Source organism: Pieris rapae, chromosome 15 (assembly GCF_905147795.1).
Source record: "Pieris rapae chromosome 15, ilPieRapa1.1, whole genome shotgun sequence".
Lineage (NCBI taxonomy): Eukaryota > Metazoa > Arthropoda > Insecta > Lepidoptera > Pieridae > Pieris > Pieris rapae.
The window spans coordinates 4831610-4857609 of NC_059523.1; the positions used below are offsets into that span (position 1 = coordinate 4831610).

Consider the following 26000-nt stretch of genomic DNA (forward strand, 5'->3'; position numbering starts at 1 on the left):
TGTCTATGCTTCCACCCTATGACGTCATACTGAAAATCGACCAATCCCATCGAGAACAGTGCTAGACGGCCCTCGTAAGCGGAATCACTACCGCAAATATTTTAGGGGCATCGTTTTAATAATTTTTAATGTTTTTGTTATGGGACCATATGTGCCGTGGAAATGTATTCGTCTGTGATTGAAATTGTGAAATTAATCGCGATTATTTCTCGTCCTATGTAATACGTTTTAGTCGTAAAATATATTCTTAGTGTTACAATATTACGTTAGGGGGCGGTATCGTGATGCCAGTTCGGAAGCAAGGTGAATATGCTTATAAAAATTATGTTCTTTTATAAGGGAGTAATATTTAATACAACGTTTTAACCAAATGGGCTATACTACGGACTTAAATCTATTATTATTAACTGACGCTGCGTCAGGAATTGTGTGGTTTCGAGTTATATTATCGCATGTCCAATCAACTGTTATGACATAGAATTATAGGGTCTATTCAAATAGTACGACAGTGTAAATATGAATCTTATAAGTAAGGTATTCAAATAAATTAAAACGGGAGTTAGAGTTATAAGGTTAAGGTATGACCTGTACAAACGTCTTCTATTGTCGATCAGGGTCAACCTAATTTTAAACTAATATCCAATACATGTTACCCATAATTATTTTGTAAATAAAATAGAGCACGCTTTAAAAAATGAGGGAGAAATATTGTTGCAAAATTATTTTGAATTCTCATATATTTTAATGGCATCGTTATTCCTTTCAGTAATAGTGATTTCATATTGCACAAAGTAATGTTTATTACCGTTGCTTTGACAATCATATCCCGTTTTGCAAAAATTATATACCTATAAGAAAGTCAAGAAAACAAACAAAATTTGTAATTTATATTAAAATATTGTTGGATGATGCGATAACAGCAAAATTGAATCAACAATAACTATTAAAAATTGACAAATATTTAGTAAAGGCACAATTATTTTGTTGCTTACTTGGCGGTTCTGTTTTCACTAATTACCTATAGATTGTTAGCTATGGGTCAACTGGTACACAAGCTCGCTTAATTGGCCATTCGGAAAATAGAAAAAAAAATGCGTTCAAGCAATCCGCGATCCGCGATTTTTGTATTTACAGTTCACAGATTGTTGTTTAAACAATTATGCTTACTAAGCTTATTACGACTTTTAAATAAAACTCTGTCAAATTATTAGGTTAGTATTATTTAATATCTTGGGTACTTGGGTACCCAAGAGATGGAAAGAGAAAGAGAGGTAGACCACAAAAAAGATGGGATGACGACATGAGACTAGTCGCGGGAACAACATGGGGTAGAGTGGCCTTAGAAAGGCCAGAATGGAGAAGATTGGAGGAGGCCTTTGCCACCTGGCAAACGGACACGCAAAAATGGAACAAAAGAACAATTTACGAAAAAAAATAAAGAATATACTGTCATGTCCGATAAAAGGCTATTATAATAATTATAATAAAATTATTTAATATACTACATAAAGTAATACAATCTCGTCACAGTCGAATTAGACATTTGGTATATATATATATATATATACATATAGCTGTCGCAGGACGACAAAATTTACTTTGAATTGAACCTGAGACCTTCGAGCTGATCATCGTGTGCATTAGCTACGGCACTACGGTCTGAGTACAATTAAAAAGTATGTCATCAGTACGTTCTTATCGTGAACTATTTCTATGAAGGACGACTAATGCCGTGATGCTTTTTTTTATCAAAATTATTTTATTAAAAAGGCACATTACGGAAAAAAACTGAAGCCTACATTTCATACTATTTTCAGCTTATTACCTTTAGAAACGATACCGGCTACAAACAGCCCATTTAACAATTACGGTCGTAGACTCTATAGAAGGTTGTCAAATGCGACATCAAAGAAACAACTAAGTACTCGCAATTACGATTAATTTTACATACCGGGTTAGGAGATACCTTTTCATGTTCAAAAATTATAATAATAACCATTTATTTGCAGTTTCTTTTACACTTAAAAAAAATTATATTTCTATCATCTTATAACTTTTTAAATATCAGTGTGATGTTTTCTTGCAAATGTCTCCCACAAATCCCGCCATTCCTCTGCACTGTGCCACTCTCTGCCTTTTCTGCGCTTTTCTGAATCTGGTCTCACCTTCTAAATTGTCTTCCTCTTTTGCGTTTAGTGAATAAATAACCAAGGTATACCTTGGGCAGCAGTTTAGTACTTTCTTGCACCACTTTTCCAAGTGTATTTGAAAAAAATATTACATGAATGCGTAACACAAGGTTCTCTTTATAATTTATAACGTTATAGTGACATACAAAATTTATTATATTTTTTTTAAGTACACTCTGCGTCTCGTTCTGTTCCGTTAGTTGCCATGGCCACTGGGAAGATTGTTTCATTATTTAAGTTCATGCGAATTCAAGAACGACAACAAGAATTTCAAGGCGCGTAAGCTATGTGCCCTAAAATATGTTAGCTACGCAATTACTATCACCTTTGTCTGAATTACATGCCTTGGAATGTAATTCAGACAAAGACACATAGGATTGTTATATTTTCAGAAGCCCACCGAGCATTGGAATTGCTTGAGGACTACCATAGCAAACTCATAAAGCCTCAAGATCGGCAGCTTCGTCTCGCTATTGAAAGAGTCATCAGGATATTTAAATCACGCCTTTTTCAGGCACTTCTTGGTAAGTGTTTACCTAATATTAAATAATTAAATAAACATTTTTTAATAAAACATGAGACAATACACATTATTTACCAGGTTATAAAATTCTAGTGCTGGGCTTAAAAAATAATTTAAAGTTCTAATAACTGTATAATGAATTATGTCAAATAAATATTACATTAGAAATATAAATGACGATATTGTATTTTAGCTAATTGACATCACACTCCAAATGATTAAGGGCAAGATCTATAGAGCGCACTTAGACTTTGCTCAGATTTAACTTTCGAGTTAAGTCACAGTCGGTAGTTGTAGAGCAAACTGCGGATCCCTCTGAGTGCTAGCTTAGTTTAATCTCAAGTCCACGAAATCAACGACTTACCAAAAACTAACTATAATGCTTACAAAAATAATGGCCCAAAATTTACCGTCATATCTTTTACTTGACAAAATATTTTTTTGTCGTATCTGTCTATATCTTACAAATTAAATCTAGTACAATAAACTTTTAGTTTTGTTAAACTTTATTTTCATAAAGTTTAACAAAACTAAAACGCGTAAAAATGATAACGCCAAAGAAATGTAAAAATGTTCCATGTTAGTTTATTTTATTCGTAATCTGTAAAGATATAATTTATGCTACAATTTAAGGGTAATTATAACATATCAACCCATTTTAATCCGCATCACAAGCTCGCGTTGATATAAACAAAATTATATGATACTAATGGGTAATGGAAGGTGTATACTTCCTCTTATAATGAACTAAATAGTTTTCGTATCAGTTAGCTATAAATACTCAATACGTGCGCGTGACCGCATTTTACGTCACAATCGCTCTTGAGTTTTGTTTGTGCTTGACCACGACACTGTTATTGTAATTCATAGTATATTTAGAATGTAATACATGAATTTTGTTCGATTCTTATTTATGTTTAATATTTAGTTAACAACTAATTTGCTTCTATAATTGTTGTAGGCGCTAATAAAATTTGACCTTATGCTTATTCAGACTTTAAAAATATAATATATTTTTACATCCTAAAATCAAAAACAAAATATTTTTTTATTACTTAGTTATTTATATGTGTACTATTACCGAATCGAGAGTTTTTTCTGATTATAATAATAAAAGTAAAAATTCAAACATTTTTGTATTACATCTTTCCACCATTCCCGGATCGCTCTGAATGATTAAAGTTTCAAATTTATATAATCAATCGCTTAATGTGTGTTCTAACCCGATGGGTAGATCTTAGGCAGTGTCGGTATTATCGTGCGACTGTCATTCCTGTCACCAATTGACTTTCTATGGACGCAATTAAATTTGGCTCGCACTAGGAAAACATCGTTTAGATTCCGGCACGCTTAAACAAAAAAAGCCGACAGTGTTTGTCACGCACAGACTGATCATCTTCTTGTCCATTATAAAACCAAATGATCACAATCAGTTACACAAATGTGAGGCCCAGACCATAGTCTCTGCTTTTTGAGGTTCTCAGGGACTACAATAAGTGAAAGCGTTTTATTAAAACAAGTAAGTGAATGTGCCGTTAATTTCAAAACAGAATTAATATACAATTAATAAACCGTTAATGACAAATCAAAACTTCAAAATTAAAACAACCCAAAATCAACATCAAACTCTCCTAATCCGGACAGCGGTCAATATGGAAGAAAATGACCGCAACCCACCAACCAAAAATAGAAAAGAGAAAGAAAATAAAAACCCAAGAAAAACATAGATAACAATGAAAGACAATAATATCAAAAATTGAAATGGACAACAAAAACCATAACCACGAGACGAGTGGCAGGAGTGATGTGGAACAGAGTGGCCCAAGAAAGGTATGAATGGAAAAGGTTTTTGCCGACTGTCAAACAGATCTGCAAAAAACCAACAAGATACAAATATTAGAATAGTTTTTTCTTAACTTTCTAATACTTAGTTTAATGTATTCTATGTTTATATGTGTACCTAAAAAGTTTATCTGAATAGAAGGCTACATTATTATTAAGTGGATGTGCGATTTCACACAAGTTTGAGTTTAAATACATGTTTAACATGGACTTTATTGGTAGAATGTGACCTAGTTATTTTTATACGGGTCATAGGTTACTGGGTACCTTCAATCATACGTGGAACGGCATGTCGACACAATTCGATCGTGTTCAACTATTTCCAATTGAGATTTTAATAACACTGTTTTATGGACAAATGGAATCTGGTATAAAGAACTAGGAACATACATCGCAACTTTTGAAGTTGATTGCATTTTTAATTGTACCCTTGTCAGTACTAGGGTGCAATTAAAATTGCAATCAACTAATATTTTGTTTACTTACTATGCAGGAAATGTGTATAAATATATTTTAAATCGAAGCAGCATTCGCAATACATGGTTACATTTTGTAAGAAGTATTTTATATTATGTCTTTCACTATTACATACCTATTTTCTAAAATATTCGGATTTAAATCACGAAAGTGTTGAAATTTAATTAATTAAATTATGAGTTAGGATTTAAGGAACTTTCTTAATAAAGAACGATTAAAATTAGTAATTATATTAAACCTACTTCGATATTTTAATTAATTGCGAATCCATCTGTTGCCAAAAAGGCTGGAATGCAGGGTAAAGTTTATTTTTATTTTTCTTAATTTCGCAAGATGACATATGGAACATGGTGTAATGGTTGCAGCTCCTTACAAAGGTTATGTAAAAAAAACTTGGCGATTAAAAAGAGTGACGGAGAGTTTATTGCCAGTTCTTCTCTTCCGTTCTACCGCCTTGATTTGACGACTGGCAGTAAAATTAGCCATAGTATCATACACAGAGATAGTGTTAACATGCAAACTAGGTTTTCATATAATAATACAACATTTATCTTTATAAATGTATTCGTTCGATCGTGTCGTTTAGACACCTTCAGCGACAATACTGTCTTAAGCTTAGAAGCCCCACAGTGAAGGGGTTTCTTATTCTGTTCTTCAATTAATGATTATTGGAATATTTTTGATGATGAGACAACTACTTCAAGAACGAGAGCTTTTAAGACTAAAGTTCTTTTAGAACACTTGATTCAGAAATGAAGATAAGGCAAATATAGCTTATGTTTCATTTTTAAGCTCGCTTCTCGATCGCATTTAAAATATCACGTTTATATTGACAAATAAAAAGCTAAATGCTTTCTATTATTAGTGATGTGTTAGCTAGTCGAATCCCGTATATACACTAATGGATTTAAAAAAAACACTTAAAAAAAACAAATTCATAAAGCATTACTGGAATATTATAAACTTCTGTTAGGAATTACATTTGTATTAAAGAAATAGTTTTTAGTTAATATTTAAAACATCATTAATTAGACGTCGGATGTATGCTTTGATTAACATAACCTGAAAATAAAAATTTCGTGGGGTTACTGCCCGTTCTCAATATCGATTTTAACACTCACGCGATTTGCTAAGTAGCCGTGGGATACAACAGTTACTGTGTTAAAGGGTCCTTTTAATTTTTATGTAATAAAATTTATATAAGGTAACTTTAACACTAAATAGATATTGTAAGAGGGACACATTTTGTGTCTGTTTTCACAAACGCTTAACTATTTATTTTATTGTTTTTATTTCACTGTTACAAACTTAGAATATGCGATATCGTAACACTTATTTAACTTACTGGTATGAAGTTAGAAGCAAATTGAAATGCAAACAATTAATTAAATAGTAAACCCGAATGTATTGTCTAATTATGATTTCCCAGTCATCAGTCGACTAAAATAACAATCTGTAAAAAAGGACTGAAGGACTTAGACACTACATACCCAATTTTATTGGCGAATGGGAAATTTGGGCCTAATTATTTTAATTATAATTGCAGATATTCAAGAATTCTATGAGCTCACTCTTCTAGATGACAACAAATCGATTCAGCAAAAGACGGTAGAAACTATACGTATTGCTAACAAATGGGAAACGGATGGAGTTCGTCGTGAAGTGAGTTTAAAAATAATAACTATGGTCATATCAAAATATTGTATGAAATGTCACAGATAAAAAATCAACCTATATCTGAGCCAAAGCTATCTTGAGTAATCTTATTATTCATAGGAATATAGATAAAGACTTAATTGATATTATTAAAAACAACTATTATTTAATATAGATTCCAAATGATGAAAGTGAATACAGATTAGTATCAAATGCCTTTCTCCAGGACAATAGAAAACCGGAACGGAATGTCGACACTCCGGATTCAGCGAAGGTTTGTACATTATCTTGTAATAGGTACTACCGTTCCTTGAAGTATACAATGAAAAAAACCTACTATAAAAGTTCCTTATACTACCAAAAATACTGTCTGCAGAGTAATAGTCTTTGCTGTTTAGTAATGGTAAATATATATTTTTAACAGCCATCTTGGTGATTTGGTGAAAATAATTGTAAAAGTTTTCAAAAAGGATTTCTCTACTACAATGCCCGCTTATTTGTTCTATCCCGTGGCCGATCAGCCTGGCAAAGCTGCTTTTTAGTGACAATGCCATTTCTTAATTGTTAAATGAGTTTCTGAATTCTTCTTAACTTAAATTTAACTGTCTCTCTTTAGTTTTTATTTTAATTTTAAATAGTCTAATAATATTTTAGCAGATCGGGACAGTGCCGACTACAATCATTTCACCGAGTGCAGACACGGATGAAAAGAAGGTAGTTATTTTGTTATTGTTTATTTATAGTCTTAAGGGTTCCTGCGGGTCTTCAAGACAATTGGTTGAAAAAAACGTAAACGTATTAACTAGTAAACATATTTAAATACAGACTGACAAAATATTATAACTATTTATGTGCATATAACACGTTGCTTTTCAGGCTTCTCTTATATTTTTTAAATAATTTTTATGTAGTATAATTTTTATGTAGGATGCATAAGTCGGATATCGATGTTGCAAGTTCTTTGAAATTTTCTTAATCTGTGGACTGTTGAGGTCAACTGCAGTTAAGCGCATCGTGCATTGTTTATATCCGTAATTCAGAGCCATCTACGGCAAAAACTACCTTAGTAAATAGAAATACGTATACCGTACATCAGACAACGTCATTCTTGTAAACTGCAATGAGAAATGGCGCAAGCGCAATTTCTAACGACATCAAAGTTTTAGTTTTCAGTTTAGATGGTTGGGTTTCTTATACACCTTTTCAGTTTTTGATATTTTTGATGACGTGACGTCCACAAAGTTATATTAAAGTAGTGAAACTACAAAAAATCTCTAATGGCGGATCGTTGGTGCTTCGCGTCTCGTAGTACTATTTATAACCTACAACACAGTTCTAGTTTTCAGCGATATGTATACTAACGTTTGTTCGTTCTGTGGATTTGTGCTGATAAACTTCACAACTGTGCCAATATCAAACGAACGCTATAGCAACTAAAGCCTATTGAAAACTGCTCATACGTTATCCAGTGAAATGTTATTGCACATAAAATTTTGACATTCACACAACTGTACCTACTGCTGTTATTTCGTACCCGTCTCAAGTAAGGCCATATAATGTACACTAATCTATTTTTAAACATTTAGTAATTTCTTGATAATTTGGGAACGTTTTCAACCATTTGGGTGAGACTAATGCAACTTATAGGATAGTTTTGCTTGTTAAAATTTGCTAGCTGTTACTAGCTGATTGATTTAATAAATACTTCAGACTCAAATGATACCAAAGTGGTCTCTATTGCACATAAATAACGTAATACGGACGTTCTAATTAAACTTCATCGCTTTGACATTCATACTATTCCATATCATCATTGATTACAAGTTGTAACCAATTAACTACATATCCATACTCTAATAAACTCACTATCAAAAAAGGGCTAGGCTCATGTAATTAGATAAGGATTGGTGCAATTGAAAATGGATCTAACAAGATAATCAGCTTACGCAGTGGGACTTTGTGCAAATATTTAGAATGTGGATATTAAAGTATTTTGGTGTAAGCTAGAAATGGGTTCTAGGTAAATAATGGTGCATGTCAGAGATCGTCCAGTAAGATGCTGACAGCAGTCACAAGTGTGTAACTAACAATGCATGCTGTGTACATATTGTAGTGCAAAAATACAAGTTTTGAGACACACTGGTCAACAAAATGACTGAAAGACGGAAGAAAAAAACCCATAATGGATTCCTTCGAAAAGTGTCATCCTTATTTAATCTTGACACGGTAAGTAGGTTTATTGTACTGTACTTGGCCAATTGGCCATGAATATGTTTACTTGTTAATACTTTACTCAACCAAGCTTACCTATATGATGAAATAAGATGTTCATGGTCACTTTTGTATTCAAATTTAAAATCATCCTACATATCATCAGATTTTAATTCTTAGGTACACACATTGATTTGTATAGATAATTAAATGTTTATTTAAATTTTTTGGGTAAAATTCAATTAAGAACAACAAAAATTATACCTCATGGGAAAGTGATTATAATTATTAATCATTATAGTAATCATTCTGGATCTTAGTAATACAGTTGAATTCAAACAATGCATTCCATCACCATGTGTGAAGCCACAGTAACATTGTAACAGTAAACAATGAAAAAAGTATTGATTTATTACTGTCATAAGGTGTAGATTACTGTATTCTAGTATGTTATGTATGAACTAAATGATGTGTATTGTTTTCAGGCTCATGTTTCCTCGCCAGAAATGAAGCAGGTAACCTAATATAATATTCTACGGAAAAATTAAAATAACCAAGTTGAGCCACTGTAATCTAAGCATGTACCCAAGAGTTTATATCTTTATTTAATAATTAAAACAATAATTTAGCTAAGAGTGGTAATTGCTTGTTTGTTTGCAAGCGCTAATAGCCAAGCTATTAGCATTCTATAAATTGATTCCTAAACTTGAAGGAAACTGGTATAAAACAACATTCTGATAAGTCTTTATTATTTAGATAACCAAAATACGTATAAATTCATTTGACAGTTACAGGTTAATGGGATTGAGGGGGGAGCTGTGACAGGTGAAGATGGCCACCAGTATCTCACAGTGGTTTTATCAAGGGCTGGAGGTGCCGGACTCGGATTCAGCATTGCCGGAGGTTCTGACAATCCCCATGTGGCGGATAATCCCCATATTTATGTCACTAAGCTCATCCCTGGCGGAGCAGCGGCAGCTAGTCAGCTGCAAATCAATGATGCTATATTACAAGTAGGTTCTTGTTATTATTATGTAAAATATTAACCAATTTAATTGGAAATGCATTATTAATTTTTAAATTATTACTTACTGTAATCTGTTTTGTGCTGAATAGTAAATAATATAAAATAGATGTGAAATAATTATTCTCTATGTCAAAAATAATAGCTCAGATGTTATATATTAAATATTTACTCTGTTTGTAGGCTACTAGGTATAAAGACAAAATTTTGTGCTTACATACACCAAACTTTAATAGACTTTAAAATTTTAGATATTTGTAAGTGGTTTGAGTTTAACAAATAAACACACATAATCTAAAGACACACCTTTATAATATTAGTTTACATTCAAAGCATGCAAATATTGAGTAAATACAAATAACACGAATTTAAATTTCTTATCCTATTCAGGTTAACGACGCAAATGTGGAAAACGTGACGCATGCAGAGGCAGTAGACGCATTGAAAAAAGCCGGCAATACGGTCCGATTGGTAATTATAATTTAATTTTTTTTCTATTTTATTGTTATATTGCGCCTTAACTAGAATAGTTGGAAATAAATATTAAAACTTTTGTACTTGAATAAATGTTTATTAAACTTCCAACACACAAATATACAGTCTTTACAATATTCTTAAGCAATATACTATTTATAATAATCACTACAAAGTATAAAACAAAGTCGCTTTCTCTGTCCCTTTGTATGCTTAAATCTTTGAAACTACGCAACGGATTTTGATGCGGTTTTTTTAATAGATAGAGTGATTCAAGAAGAAGGTTTATATGTATAATAACATCCATTAAATAGTGGAGAAGTACTGTTATTTTTGAGGTTTCTAATGTGATGTCGTAAATAATTACATTTTTTCCGCTTACATTGCAAACGCAGGTTGAACCCTACGAGTTTTATCAAAATAATGTACTAAGTATTGTACACATTGAAAAGGTCTACAAAAAGTCCGTGATGATATATGTCTATCTCTTATGAATAAGCCACATTTTTATATACAACGTTCACAGATTTTCTGTAGTGTATTTAATATCAGCATTGCACCCGTGCGAAGTCGGGTCGGGTCGCTAGAGAATATTAAATAGAAAATTACCTTTAAGGCTGGCAGCATTTCCGCGCTGTACTGCTACACTTATTCGATGAGCGAGGAACAAACCAGGGTGTTAGTCAAAATGTCTTATCAATAGTTTTTTTTTCTTATGGTTTTAATTTGGGCCTACTGGGGACAAGGTATTTCGCCAGTGTCGTATAGATAGAGAAGGCACGAAGGAGTAACAATAGTTTACTATATAAGTTAAAAATTTAATTTGTATGACAGTTGAAGTTGACAGTGGACTCGACAAAAATTTAGTTTTCGACTATACATAGAGGCACCTTGACCATTCTATATCTTGGATTTAATATTAAAAACAATATTTTCTTTAGAAAGTCAAACGACGAGCGGGAGAAGATCTCCTGAGCGTGTCACAAATATCGAATAAAGAAGAAGCTGTTGAAATAGAACTTGTTAAGGGTGGCTCAGGGCTAGGATTTAGCATAGCAGGGGGTCTTGGAAACCAGCATATACCAGGGGATAATGGTATTTATGTGACCAAAATAATGGCTGGTGGAGCTGCCCATAGAGATGGACGGTTGAGGGTTGGAGACAAATTGTTAATGGTCAAAAATACTTCGGTGAGTTGGTTTTTTTAAGCCATCAATATTTTTTAATTATTTCTTTAAAAAGTTAAATGTTCTGTGTTTAGAAAATCTATTCCATTTAAAAACGAGTTATAAATATGTTTGAGAATTGATTGTCTTTAAGTAACGGTCTTAAATATCATAGCCTATAGTAGATATAATAAGTCTATCTGCATTTCGCATTTGTATTATACATTTTTAAATATCATGTGTATAAATTTCAATTTAATAAGGCATATATACAGTGATAACATGTAGTCACATTCAATTATACGTAAACCTTAAAACGTCGAGTTACTCGATTTCCTAAAAAGTCTTAAAAAATTCAGTTTGCATTTAACTTTTACTAAACAGTGGCTGATTTTCAGAAAGGCGATGTAAATCTTGACAACGTGACCCATGAAGATGCCGTGGCCGCCCTAAAAGCGTCTGGTGAACGAGTTCTCTTAGTACTCATCCCGGGACCTAGACATGGGCAACCTTCACCAAGAACTTCAAGAGCTAATACACGTGAGTATTTGCAATACAGTCAAACTTGAGTAAGTGACAACTGGGTTAGAAAATATTTATTTTATTTTATTTTTATTTTTTGTACTCCTACAGCTAACACAAATACATATAATATCAAACAAATACACCGAGAACATAGCCACAGATGGAATACATGATACGTTATAATAAAAAGATTTACAAAAAGGAACAAACAAACAAAGTATTCAATACAATTAACTAACTGATTAAATTTAATTAATTAAGCCTAAATTGGTTGTGTTGTGTAATGGTGTAAAGTGTGGGTGTGCATTATAATAAATAAAAACAAAAACTTTATTTATGACAAAAGGGTCGAACAAAATTCATATATTGTGCTACTGTGGGTAACTTGAAAATTATTCTGTGGTACATAGGACATGTTTAAAACAGTAAAAATATTGTGTTACAAATTAAGAATGAGTGAACGAGTGAGTGTGTGAATGAGTGCGTAGCTGAAAGTTGTTATGATCGTGCAGTGAGAGATTGTTAGATATTAATGAGAGTAAAAACCGGGTCTCGTCATTTTGCCTTATAAATGAGAAACTTGAAACATGACAGTCATTTTTGTCAATTTCTAAGTGAGAATGTTACTTGCCTTAAGACCTGTATAGGAGAAAATGTGATCGCGATCCCTTGAGCTCTCTCTTATCCAGGTTTGACTGTAATATATGTCATTTATATAGTAATTGGCAACGTGTTCTGTGCTATTCAGTGATTCCCAGAAGCGATTGTATTCCCGATTGTTGAGATTTTATACCGCACGATTGCAAGGTTGCGTCATCAGCGCTACGAATACTGATACGACTAGTAAAATCGCATATATTTGGATCGTTATCAATATTAAAAGTTTACAGTAATGGCGCTGGTTTATAAAGAATTAACTTATACGTTTACAAATTGTACATCATTTTACCAACAAGTACTAACCCGAAGATTATGGTGACGAAAGCCAGACTTGGCGCTAAATCTCGATTACTTTTAATTAATCAGATTACAAATTATCACAGAAACAAAATTAGATTTAAAAAGTTGACTTACTTGAACAAACTACCCGCATTGTGTACATTATTTAATTTCTAAATCAGCCTGCCCAACGTCGAGTACGACAAATTCGCTGCGACGCGAGGACGTAACGGATAGTACCGAAGAGCCCCGTGTGGTGGACATTGAAAAGGGAACCCAGGGCCTCGGGTTCAACATAGTAGGGGGTGAAGATGGCCACGGGATATACGTGTCGTTTCTCCTTGCCGGGGGCCCCGCGGAAAGATCGGGCGAATTACGCAGAGGGGACCGTTTGCTTGCCGTTAATGACACTGATATTACGCATGCCACACACGAACAGGCAGCTAAGGCGTTGAAGGTAAGGATGTTTCTATACTGTTTTATACAATATATAAAAAAAATAATGTGATTTTTATTTAGCTACTCGTTTACCAATAACAATATGTTTGTGGTATGGAGCGGAGTTTTGACTCTAAATGTCTGATACTTGAGAGAATTTAAGTAATTTCATATTATAGTCAAAACTGTTTACGACATCGTTTAGAACAACATACAAGATCCCGGCATAATTCTATTGTATTAGGTTCTTAATAATAACGTCATCGGCTACGACGCCGGTATTTACGATATAAGTAGTCCCTTCGATGTCGTTATAACACATTGACTGCAATTAATTATGCAATATTAATTAGAAATTAATAATATTACGTTTTGAAAGAACGAAAGAAGAAACCATTTATTTAATTAAAGCACGCATATATAAAAAGAGAAATTCAAACAATATCTATCACTTTAATCAATTATTCCGCCTATTTTTTCTAATAAATAAAGATTTTTTTAAATTATTATATCAAGGACGCCTTTATTTAAACCTTCAAACAAATTCGTTTATTTAAAATATATATAAAAGTTAAAAAATTAACATATATATTAAAATATAGACTTTTCCATAGACAATTAACCATTGTCAAAATACTCAATAAATATACGTGATGACCAATTTTACATGTCCTTGAAATCTAAACACGATCAGATACAATGAACCGTTTTTTTTAAAAGACTACGCAAAAACCATTAAAAGCAACGCAATGTACTTTATCGTCTAGTTAATAATTTACGTTTACGTGATTTAATAATTATTATTAAATCACGTAAACGGTACTTTACGCATTGCGTCATAATCGATTGTCATTGCTTATTAGAATATGTATTTGGTCAGTGTTAGTCATGCGATATGTACGCAAACATCGTGAGTGAATTTAACTGCTGTGATTTTTAATTATCGTAGTTTTGCCCAAGTGTATTATTTCATATAAACTTATTTTTTATTTTATATAAATAAAAGGGTGATTATCGTGTAATGTGAAAATTTACACAGTATTTATGAACACATAACTATTGATAGAAAAATAAATATTGCATATAGCTTAAACGTGTTGAATATTAAATATGGTTGCTTAATTTAATAAGCAGTTCACGTATTGTAAGTAGAACGCATAACGTGATCGTAAGGATGCCAATCAACCAGAGAGCAAACAGGTAATACAGAATGTGATTTATTTACAGAGTACCGGCCAAAATGTAAAATTAACAGTTGTATATAGGCCGCAGGAATACAACAAGTTCGAGGCACGTATCAATGAGTTGAAGCAACATAATACGCTACTGCGAACGTCGCAGAAACGATCTTTATATGTCAGGTATGTATTGCTAAGTAGTGCTTACAATGTTTTAAGTATGTGGGTCAGATTTATGTATCTGTTTGTTCATTTGTTTTTATAATGGGAAAGTAGGTCTGACACACGCCTTTTTTTGGGTCAAAGTCGTACGTTTCTTCACGATTCCTTCAGCGTACAAACGAGTGTTAAATGCGCACAATTTCAGCATAGCCGGGATTTGAACCTACAACCTTAGAGAGAGAAACCTTAAAAATCGCTTGCTAAGTAGATAAACACGCTATATTGATTTTTACAACACGCTATATTACTTACATACTTTTGTAGCAATATAAAAATTATAACTCCTTATGTTTTGTTTTATAGTAATTACGATTAAAAGGAACAAATTCATACACCACAGCTTTGGTGGTGACTTTGATAATAATATTCGTGTTTTAGATGCGTAGTCTATAATTACAATAAGTACATTATTAAAAAACAAATTAAAAACGAGTTATCTTGATGTTATGATAAATAGGTAGGTACCTTATTAACATATTTATCGATATTAAACTATTTTTATTACTAAATTTGAATATTTTAAATAACTATTGCGTTGCGTACTCACGATTCCAACACAATAGGTCAGTCCCGACTTCGCATGGATGGTAATTTAGTTTTTTTCGTGTCTTAAATCGAAAATAAATAGTCTTTGTTACCGAAGGAAAATAAGTAACAAAAGACATTATTTTTCATTCTGTTGTCTTGTCTCTAGTAGTTTTTTTTAAATTTATTCTTACATACGTATAGAAATTATTTAACGTTGTTTCTTTCTAGGACATTATGATGAAATAAAAGTATTCTTACTAAAATATCTTAGTTAAGCGAATATAGTAGACGGTAGAATCACATTACGAGTTTTGATCGCATTATTTTCGTATTTAATATGACGTCAATGAAATGAGCTACTCGGCTAGTGAATATAAAATAATAAAGGTTAAACATTCAATTGTTTATTAAAATTTTCAGAGCTCTATTCGACTATGATCCGATCCGTGACGATGGCTTACCTTCGCGAGGTCTTCCATTCCGATACGGCGATATATTGCACGTCACCAACGCTTCGGATGACGAGTGGTGGCAGGCCAGGTAAGTCACTTATATTCCGACAGTATTGTAATAGTTTAAGGATTGTTGAAAAAATGTTTACGATTAACATATAAGTACCTGGATGGCCGAGCTTTGTTCGGTATTTTTATTTTTTTTATAAATTGTGTTTTTGGAAATTATAATATATAAGTACGAATTACATACTAATAAAATGATGAAATATGAGCAATATAGATTATATATGCTGGAATAGCTTTAGTGTTGTTGTGTCGTTAAAGCAATTAAAAAAAAAATAGTATTATTATTCGCCGATAGATGTCAGGAAGATACATTTTTCAGTTTGAATTGGGACTACTCAAACACCACCTTTTTGTTATTTTCTATCATTTATTCCTAGCTAGATCGATTTATCGCCCCCGAAACCCCCATATGCTAAATTTCATGAAAATCGTTGGAGCCGATCCCGAGATTCCAATTATATATATATACAAGAATTGCTCGTTTAAAGATATAAGATATTGCAGTAATGTCTATTTTTAGTTTAAAATTTCCTAATATATTTTCGAATTGTTTCTTTATTTTGGTTATTTTACTAATTATTAATTATTATAGGCGACTAGACAGTACTGATCCAGATGCTATCGGCATTATACCATCGAAGCGTCGTTGGGAGAGGAAACAGCGTGCACGCGACAGGCAGGTCAAATTTCAAGGTCAAGGGACCCCTGTTAGTACTGTAAGTGTTTTTTGTCCCTAATAATTGTATGCATATTTATTAAATATCCGGCTCGAAGGACCACGTAATGCTCCTAGTGGCTTTGATAAGTTTTAATTTAATAAATACACTGTTGGTTGCAACCATATATCAAGGAAAACAATAGGGATTAAAATAAATCTTTAAATGTCTAACACTCAGCTGCACTACATATATCGAATTATTATTTAACTTATTAATATTTAAAAAAAATATTGAACCGGTTTTGAAATGCAGTAATTTTTTTAAAAATAAATATTTCTTTAATATATTGATACGTCAGTGCATTGAATGTAAACGACACTTTAACTATATACGGGATATGAAGATACTATTTTTGTAAGTCAAGTCAGTTAATATCTCGAAAACCAGATAACTACAAATGCTACTAGCTAGCTACAAATCCAATCCATTTGACACCTTCAAAGACTAGATCCATTTACAGACGGCTCAGCTAGGCTGGAACAAACACACACCTCATTTTTTAGTCGGTGAATAAAATATAATAATGCTCCGAATTTTGTACTAAACTGACTTAAACATAACTTTAATAAATCGTAATTTTAGTGTAACAAACTCCAAATTATGAATATCATATCTGTTGCAATTTTTTTTTTATTTGAAGGTTAATATATTTATATGAATTAATATATTTCAGAGCCAATCAACGCTGGAAAGGAAAAAGAAGACGCTATCGTTCAGTAGAAAGTTTCCTTTTATGAAGAGTCGGGAAGACGGCAAGTCTGAAGATGGCTCGGACCAAGAGCGTAAGTTTAATCATCAGATTTAATAACTTCATCATGCTTTAAATATGCCAGCAGTTAGCTGGAGTTTCATGCTACACATTATACCACATTATAAATTTTATCACCTTAGGTACGGATAGCAAAAAGATGGTTGCATTAATACCAATCACAGTGGTATTCAAATGTAAAATATTATAATCTTATTATGTTATAAAATAAATAAATATTTAAAAAAACTATTTTTTGGGGCTGTACAAGTATTTCATAAGCTCTATAGGGGGGGAGGGGTCTTTGTTTTTCTTATTTGTAGATTTCGTCAAAAGTAATTGTATACTTGTAAATCGACACATTGTAAATGCTTAAAAACAAAATGCATTTTCGAGGATTTCAACAAGAAAAAATCGGCAGCATAAAATTATGAAACTTAAAGTTGTGTCATTCTAATGCTCTATCTAAATTGGCGGTTTTTAATTATGAGGGTAATTGTAAATTTTGTTACAGCTTTCATGCTTTGCTACACGCAGGAGGACACGAACGCGGACGGTGAGTGCCTATCTCTTTCTATATATACCGCTGTCTCGCTCTTGTCGTAGGACATTCTCTTATCGACCTTCAAACTGATATGACGCCTATTAGCCGTTGTTGTGTGTAATTGGATAAAGATCTCTAACGATTGGAAGTCTAAGAGGCGTATTGATGTTATATAAATATATTATTTATTGAATTTACAAAATATTTAAGAAATGTCAGAAATTCATTTACTGACGTATTTTTTATCGAAGTCTAAATATGCGTTTGGGATTTAAAAACATTGTTTTTTAAACAACCCCTTTTAAATTTACAAAATGTCTGTTGCACTATTTTATGCATTACAATACAATACAATATTTTTACTGAAATCATGGCATCGTGGTCGATAAGATTATGTTGGTGAATTCGCATTTTATCTCATGCGGCTGCTAATATACACTGTATGGAGGTTTATTATTTATTATATTTATTAAGTTATCTGCTTTCTAACAACGATGTTTAAGGTTTAAATATGTATCGATATTCAAATGTTCATTTACCGTACTTTGAATTCATACTGTATTTCAGTAGTCACCGAGTTTTCAGTAAAATAGGTTAAATTTTCTTATATTTCAATATATGGTACATTTATCTAATACTTAGTAAATTGGTTTTATCGATTGTTAAACAAATTATTTACTGGATATGTGTGAGTAAATTAACGCTTGTAGTGTATATGAAAGGCATGAAGATGCTTAATAATTCGCAATTAATTATATAGAGGTTTAGTTATTTGACGCGTTTGTTGCTTGTCAAATAATACGCGGGCTCGTACGTGGGTGCGCGTATGAGTTAGACGTACACGTCCATCTAGTTTTCCACACAACCGTATGGGCCAAGCGTCATTTTAGATGGGGCAGCCTCTTGTGTTCCTTTCATAGGCCTTTCCGCCTACAAAATCTCTGAACGTGCGATACAGTACACCATACCGTCCCAAATGAACATTTGAAGCAGCAATTATTTATTATTGGATAAAAGCTTACGGCTGTGTGGTTGTCGTATAGTTTACGATTTATTTACATGGCATAAATGTTGTAGTCTGGTCAATACTGAGTCGTAAGCACATGGATGGGTTTGACAGACGTCCGGCCGCCGTCCCGTGCTTCTAGTTGCCTAGAGCGTTAAACTATCGTAGATAATCTCGGTAATTCTCGATTCATGCGTCGGCGTATTGACGTAAAATGGATGGTAAATGTGCCAAATTGTTGTTAAAAGAGTTTTGGTGAACCGGTTTCGAAATGTTAAAATACTATTAAATTTGTTAATTTTTCTACGTATAGGAGAAATCTTGTACCGAGTGGAACTTCCCATGATGGAGGAGATAACGCTCATTTATCTCGAGGACGAGAGTAAGTGTTGGGAGTGAGGCGTAGCTTGCGAGTGCCGTAGCCGTTACCTTACCTCCCGCATTCTGGTTATGATCATCAATTAGAAACGTAGTATTCATTTAAATAACACTCGATTTTCTATTATTTGTCATTTTACGTTTAGTTTGTTTTACTCTCTAATTCATACGCGATGATTCTAATAGCCTCTCCACACATGAATGTTTCAAAAATCACGAAATTTTCAAATAGAAACTGAGCACTCGTAGAATGGGCGACGGCCAAGTGCATTGAGATTTGATATGAATAAGGCTTTGATTATTTGTGGAGGGAGAGAGGGCCACTGGAAGCACACGAGGACACGAGAGCCGCCTCTTTCACGCAGCTTCACGCCCGCACGCGTATACGCTTCCTTTAGTTGCATTACATACGTCATCAAGCATGATCAACGTACACGGATTCATCAGTGCTACGAGCACTCGATATCCCAGGCTTATCTTGAGAATTGTCTTTGACGAGCCTTGAGATGAATTAATTTCTGAGTACTGGTCGTTTTTGTCGTTCATATGTTGTCGCTTAAGTATTGGGTTCGCATTATCGGACTAGTCAGCTTTTATATTTGCTTTGTAAATATTCGCTATAATATTTAATTTTGTTTGAATTTAATCGCTTTAATATCTATACAGAGCTGCTATTATATGCAATAAAATATCTATTATTTGCATAAGATGTATGATTTTAAAATGGTAGGTTTAATTGTATTATATTTACAGGAGGTAAGAAATTTTAAAGTAGAAAAAGTTTTAATTAGTTTAAATTGATATGTATGTATAAATTATTAGATTTATCACAGAATAAGAATTTGATTTTGAAGTGTATCCAATTGGGTTTATCATAATTATTATGTTAATTAAGCCATTAAATTCAGCTGCTTTAAGATGACTCCATTGGTTACGAAGTTTTTAATGCACTTAAGATATTAGAAGACACGAGTTTGTTTAGTGAGGCACGCTAGTTTGAGTGATTGATTGCAACACAGATTAGTAACTTCAGTAGTAACGGAAGTTCTATATTTCTATAGACAAGGGCATAGATCATAAATAACTGTCACGATATATTGCATTCTAGAGACTAACGCATAGACCCTTAGTGAAACGCTATATTTAAGAGTTGTATGGCCAAAACAAATGTATAGATTCAAATATTCTCATATATATGATTCTTATTAAATACAATGATGACTAACGAAGCTAAAGTCTCATTTCAAATACGGGTATGGAAAGTTATTGATAGCCATTTGTTTTGGTACATCCAATTTAAGATACCATAGAGTCTAGAATGCTTACAGAATATTTTTATTGCAGGCCAAGAGGAGAATGTATTATCATACGAAACGGTGCAACAGATGACCATAAACTACACTAGACCTGTTATCATCCTAGGCCCGCTTAAGGATAGGATCAATGACGATCTAATATCAGAATTCCCTGATAAATTCGGTAGCTGTGTTCCCCGTAAGTTTTAATTATATTTAGATATAAACAGTATATATCGTTGCAAAATACTTTTTTGGTATTTTTTTTCTAATTTTAACATACAAAGACAGAAGTCTTTATTTTATTAAAAAACTTCATTTCATTCAGATACAACGAGGGCGCGACGCGACTACGAAGTGGACGGTCGTGATTATCATTTTGTGGCCAGCCGTGAGCAGATGGAGCGCGATATACAAAATCACTTGTTTATTGAAGCTGGCCAATACAATGAGAATTTGTATGGAACATCTGTTGCATCCGTTAGAGAGGTCGCTGAAAAGGTAATTATTAATACTAAAAACGTGCACGAATCTAAACTTTAACACTCTGCCACGCACCACCACTTTGTGGAACCAGTTGCCCACTGAAGTATTTCCGAACCAATTCGACTTAGGGTCCTTCAAGAAAAGAGCGTACCGATTCTTAAAACGCCGGCAACACACTCGCGAGCCCTCTGGCATCGAGTGTCCATGGGCGGAGGTATCACTTAACATCAGGTGAGCCTACTGCTCGTCTGCCTCCTGTAACATAAAAAAACTTATTCATTTATAAAATGTACGCTTATCAAATTTATATTTAAAGAATTTTAAGAAATTATAAAATAATATGTTTATAATATAACGGGCACAATACAAAGCATGATAAAACTTTAAAAAAAAGATATGTAATAAGTGGAATAATTATACTTAATAATAAATATTTTTAACAATATCTTTATGCATTTTCAGGGCAAGCACTGCATTTTAGACGTAAGCGGAAATGCCATAAAAAGGTTACAAGTTGCGCAACTGTTTCCCATCGCCATATTCATCAAACCAAAGAGCGTAGAATCTATTATGTAAGTTTCTCGAAAAAATATATACATTTCTTAAAACAATATGAAGTTCTTTCGGCGCGTTATGAAAAATTTATGACAGTGAATTTTTACGAAGCGCGTGCACCGTGACACAAAATTAACAGAATGAAGTTAGGTCTAAGTGGCATAAAATAGATAACTATGTTCAAGTTGTATATATTTTAGTAATTTTATATATAGAACACGTGTAACAGTACAATTAAACAGTGTGAATAAATAAATATATATTATTTTGGTGTTTTAAAATCAATTTCATATACGACCGTGATAGTATTTACTACATTTTTTTAAATAAAATCTGTTTGATTAATTTTAATATTTATCGTTAATCACTACTGCATTTTAGTTGTTTTTTTTGATACGCCAAAGAAGTATAACTTCTAATACGTACTTAACTACACACACTCTTTTTTTGATATTAAATGTCTTTTTCCAGGGAAATGACAAAACGAATGACCGAAGAGCAAGCGAAAAAGACTTACGAACGGGCACTAAAGATGGAACAAGAATTCGCTGAATATTTCACTGGTATATTATTTGTCTATTCTTATAGAATACTTAGGGGCCAGTGTGCCTAGCGAACCTGCTAGACCTGGGCCTAGGTTTTAATTTTTTTTTATTAGTATTGATTTTTGAGGAAAGAGGCAAGCTTAATTAATCTACGTGGTTGAGATTGAAAGCTGTTTGCGTGGTTGAATTTGTATGGAAATTATTGATTTAATATTAAAATTGTATTTCCAGCCGTAGTGACAGGCGACACGCCCGAAGAGATATATGCTAAGGTGAAAGCTGTTATAGCAGCGGAGAGTGGACCCTCTGTTTGGGTGCCACGCCGTGATCCGCTTTAGGACTTCACACCCAGATATTAGTGCAACACTTGAACTATTACCACCTGCCGATAGATGGCGTTGTTTTAAAACTACTCAAATTGTTATATTAGTGCAAGGACCGGTAGGATTACAATTAACATAAGCTTCGAAGCAGGACTGAAACACTAAGGCATTTTAGAATGCATCTGATAAAGCAATAAATCTATTTATTAAAACAGTCCCGTTACGCAAATTCAAAATGCGAGTAATCAATAAATGTATAACGCCATCTGTTGGCAGTTTTGAAAACGTTACCACGGGATTGCACTGAATTCGAGATACTAACGAAAGAAATCGCACTTAATGAAAGTACCTGATAGTGACCGTATTTGAAATTTTCAACCTTAAAGGGCTCAAAACTTGAATCTAAAACTTAAGTGTGATCTCTCATCTTTAGTATAAAAATACAAGGATTCAGAATTATTCGGAACTTCGATGATCCTTGTATTTTTAGAAGTAGATTAATTCTTATTCCGATTTAGACTGCTTCAGCCTGCCCTTGTATTCCTACGGACGATCAAATGTGCCTCCAGATATGTTAAGTGCAACATATTTTGAATATAGATAGAATCTCCTATGGCCCCAAAGTAGCGAACGACAGGGTCACCCTCCAAACTAATTTTACATATAATTTTGAAGGGAGACCCGATAGCTGCACGGCTAGGGGCATACCGTGAACTTCATAAAAACATGCCAACAACTCCTGACTTGCTATTGCCCTATTGTAGGTTAACAGTGGCTAACTGCACGTCATAAAAACCTCAGTGTTGTAATATACAGAACGAAGTTTTGGTAGTCCAAAGATTCCTTTGGCCTGTTTTTATTTAGTACGAAATAACCGGACAGTTTTAATACCGCCTTTCATTGACCGGTTCTGACGTCACGGTAGACCCACAGATTGAGGTTCATAGTTCATAGTTTGATTTGATTTGACAATTTACATTGACACACTCCTATTACATTTTTGACATTCTAGTTATAGGTTGGTTTTGAAATTAAGATTTTATGTATCACTTAATACGAACGTGAATTGTTTAATAAAGTTTTCGCTACGTTTCAACGCTTTCTCTGTAGAATACTTACGCTTTCGTTCATTGTGCGTTTAATAGCCGTATATGATTGCTTTATACTAAAAATTATTTATTAAAATCGGATATTAAGCTTCGTCTCGATTATGTAAATGAAATTGTATATTGTAGAAAAATAAATGGTATTATTCATGTTGATTTGTTATCGGATTGCTAGAGTAATGTGAATTTTCTTCAGCGTTAGAAGTATGAACACGGTTAATAAAACGACAAATCACAGCACAGTGATGTTACATATGACAAACTAATTAGTTATAACTTACTTTAGTCGGAACCCACCTCCTCATGGACCCAGTCCTGCATGGCTAGGCTAAGACATAATCAGAATTATTTGCTCAAGCGGCATCCAATCATAGCCATTTGAATCTCATGACATACACACCGGAGTCGACTAGGTGCAAGTTGTTTGTTGATCATTTTTATAGTAAGGAATTGTGTTAACGGTGTGAAATGTCTCACCCAGAATAGCGTTTGACATTTATTTATTGAGAATTTTATTTTCTTACGGAGTAACAGTATGCCCATCTGCAAATATGGCACATTGCGATAACATAATGCCTTAGATTTTATTTCATACATATTAATACTTTTACTTTTAAGAGAAAATATTTTATGACTTGATGTGAATTATAATATAATATTTCCCTTGTACTTAATTTTGTTTGCTGTGTACGTTGAGTGTTTAATAATTGATTTGTATAGTTATACATTGCAATGCAAAGTATGAATTTTTTAATCCGCCATTACATAAATATATGTAAACCAAAGATATTTGGCAACATCCATTGCTTTTACCAATTACTGATGTAATAAAAATTTTAGCTTTTTATATCCCTGCTTTACAAATATAATGCCATAATAATTTTTGCCTAATAAGCATGTTTTTATAATTTTTCGGAAAGTTTTTTATTATTTTGTGTCTTATTTTTAATGAATGATATCTTAACATGAATTATTGTGAGTATGTTCTTTTAATTAGGTATTTATTGTCGTACTAAGTAGCTATTTTATTAAATTAATAAAATGTGTTTATTTCTGTATAATAAAATGTAAGTATAAATATTTTAACAAATACATAGTTATTACCTATTTTAACATTTTATTGAAATCCATATTTGCAGATGTACAATGTTTATCAGTTAGTGATGTTCAATAGAATTAGTTTGAATAAAGTTATTTACGTTGAAAATTCTATGTTGTCTTATTTGCTATTTCTTTCATTTAATAATCGTCGCGATTAGATTTGGTGGCGTATCTACATCAATATTGTCTCTTATTTAAACTATAAGATAAAATGACATTAAAAATTTAAAAGTTGAGTGAATGGGCACTAATATAAAATCAGTCTAATAATAAGTCCCTCTTCACTGCAGTGCACCCAATTTGTTTGAAAGAAACAAAGTATGAGCTATTAGTAACTTATGGCATTACAGAAACTTAGTTTAGTAATAAATATTTCGTACTTAATGCAAATTGTTATCATGTGCCTTACAAAAAATTTAAGAAAATACAAAATGATCATGATGCTGGCAGCAATTTTTTTTAACACTTTGCTGCATGATTTTTTTGTTTTCGAGCCAAAAAAATATTACGTAAATAAAAAGACACGTATTCTAACAAACGTTCTTATATCGGGAGGTGCAGAGTATAGAGAGAGACGCAAAACGCCGGTTGAGTGCGTTATTTGAATTATCAACCAATTTCTTATTTCGATCCGATTCGCCTCGGTCTACACTAATACCTATTACTTTCGAAATCTAGACGGAGAAAGAAAAGATGGTGGATGGTGGCTATTACCCGATAACCGAATCAGAACAAGGTACGCACTGTACTGATACCAGGGTCGCTTTCAGAATTGCATTAAAAGCTAGTGCTTTAGAACAAATCCGTATAAATGCAGTAGGTAGGTAAAAAAGCAATTTTGTTTTTTTTACCTACCTACTGCATTCGTACTACCGACTTCAAAAAAATGAGGTTCTTAATTTTATATATATAACCATAATATATTATATGGTTTTGTTACCTCATAACTTTCGATTGGGTGTACCAATTTTGATGATTTAAATTTGGTCTCGTTCTGACAACTTGAAAGTGATTTAGGTTTTTATTAAAAAATAGAATTATGTTATACCTACTTTAATTTATAATTGGTCGGATTCATGCTAAAAACATGTAAAAATTTAAATTAACAGAAAGAAAAGTTGGAACGTAAAAAATACTCCTTTTATTCAGTTTTACCTACCCTGCCCTCTTCATTTCACGAACTTTTCCAATACAATTTTTACTAAATCTGATGATGGATCATGGAGAACGAGAAACACGACAAATGATAATCATACCAATTTTTTTTAGTTCATCCATCAG

General features: G+C 32.6%; 1 protein-coding gene across 14 annotated transcripts; it reads left to right on the plus strand.

Moving 5' to 3' along the window:
* Nucleotides 1–66: 66 nt before the first annotated feature.
* LOC110994339 (disks large 1 tumor suppressor protein) lies at nt 67–24828 on the plus strand. Of its 14 annotated transcripts, none has more exons than XM_022260918.2 (22): nt 67–303; nt 2582–2713; nt 6578–6693; nt 6863–6961; nt 7342–7401; nt 9384–9413; nt 9687–9911; nt 10313–10393; nt 11338–11586; nt 11961–12102; nt 13209–13483; nt 14692–14825; nt 15813–15932; nt 16506–16629; nt 17306–17414; nt 17895–17936; nt 19244–19312; nt 20653–20802; nt 20932–21104; nt 21552–21661; nt 22116–22207; nt 22421–24828. In XM_022260918.2, exons 1-22 carry the CDS (start codon nt 285–287, stop codon nt 22525–22527), a joined length of 2658 nt encoding a protein of 885 aa, XP_022116610.2. In that variant the 5' UTR covers nt 67–284; the 3' UTR covers nt 22528–24828. The 14 variants fall into 14 exon arrangements, with proteins under 14 accessions (XP_022116610.2, XP_022116612.2, XP_022116611.2 ...); XM_022260920.2 differs by having other exon boundaries at nt 9693–9911; XM_022260919.2 differs by having other exon boundaries at nt 7345–7401.
* Nucleotides 24829–26000: the final 1172 nt, after the last annotated feature.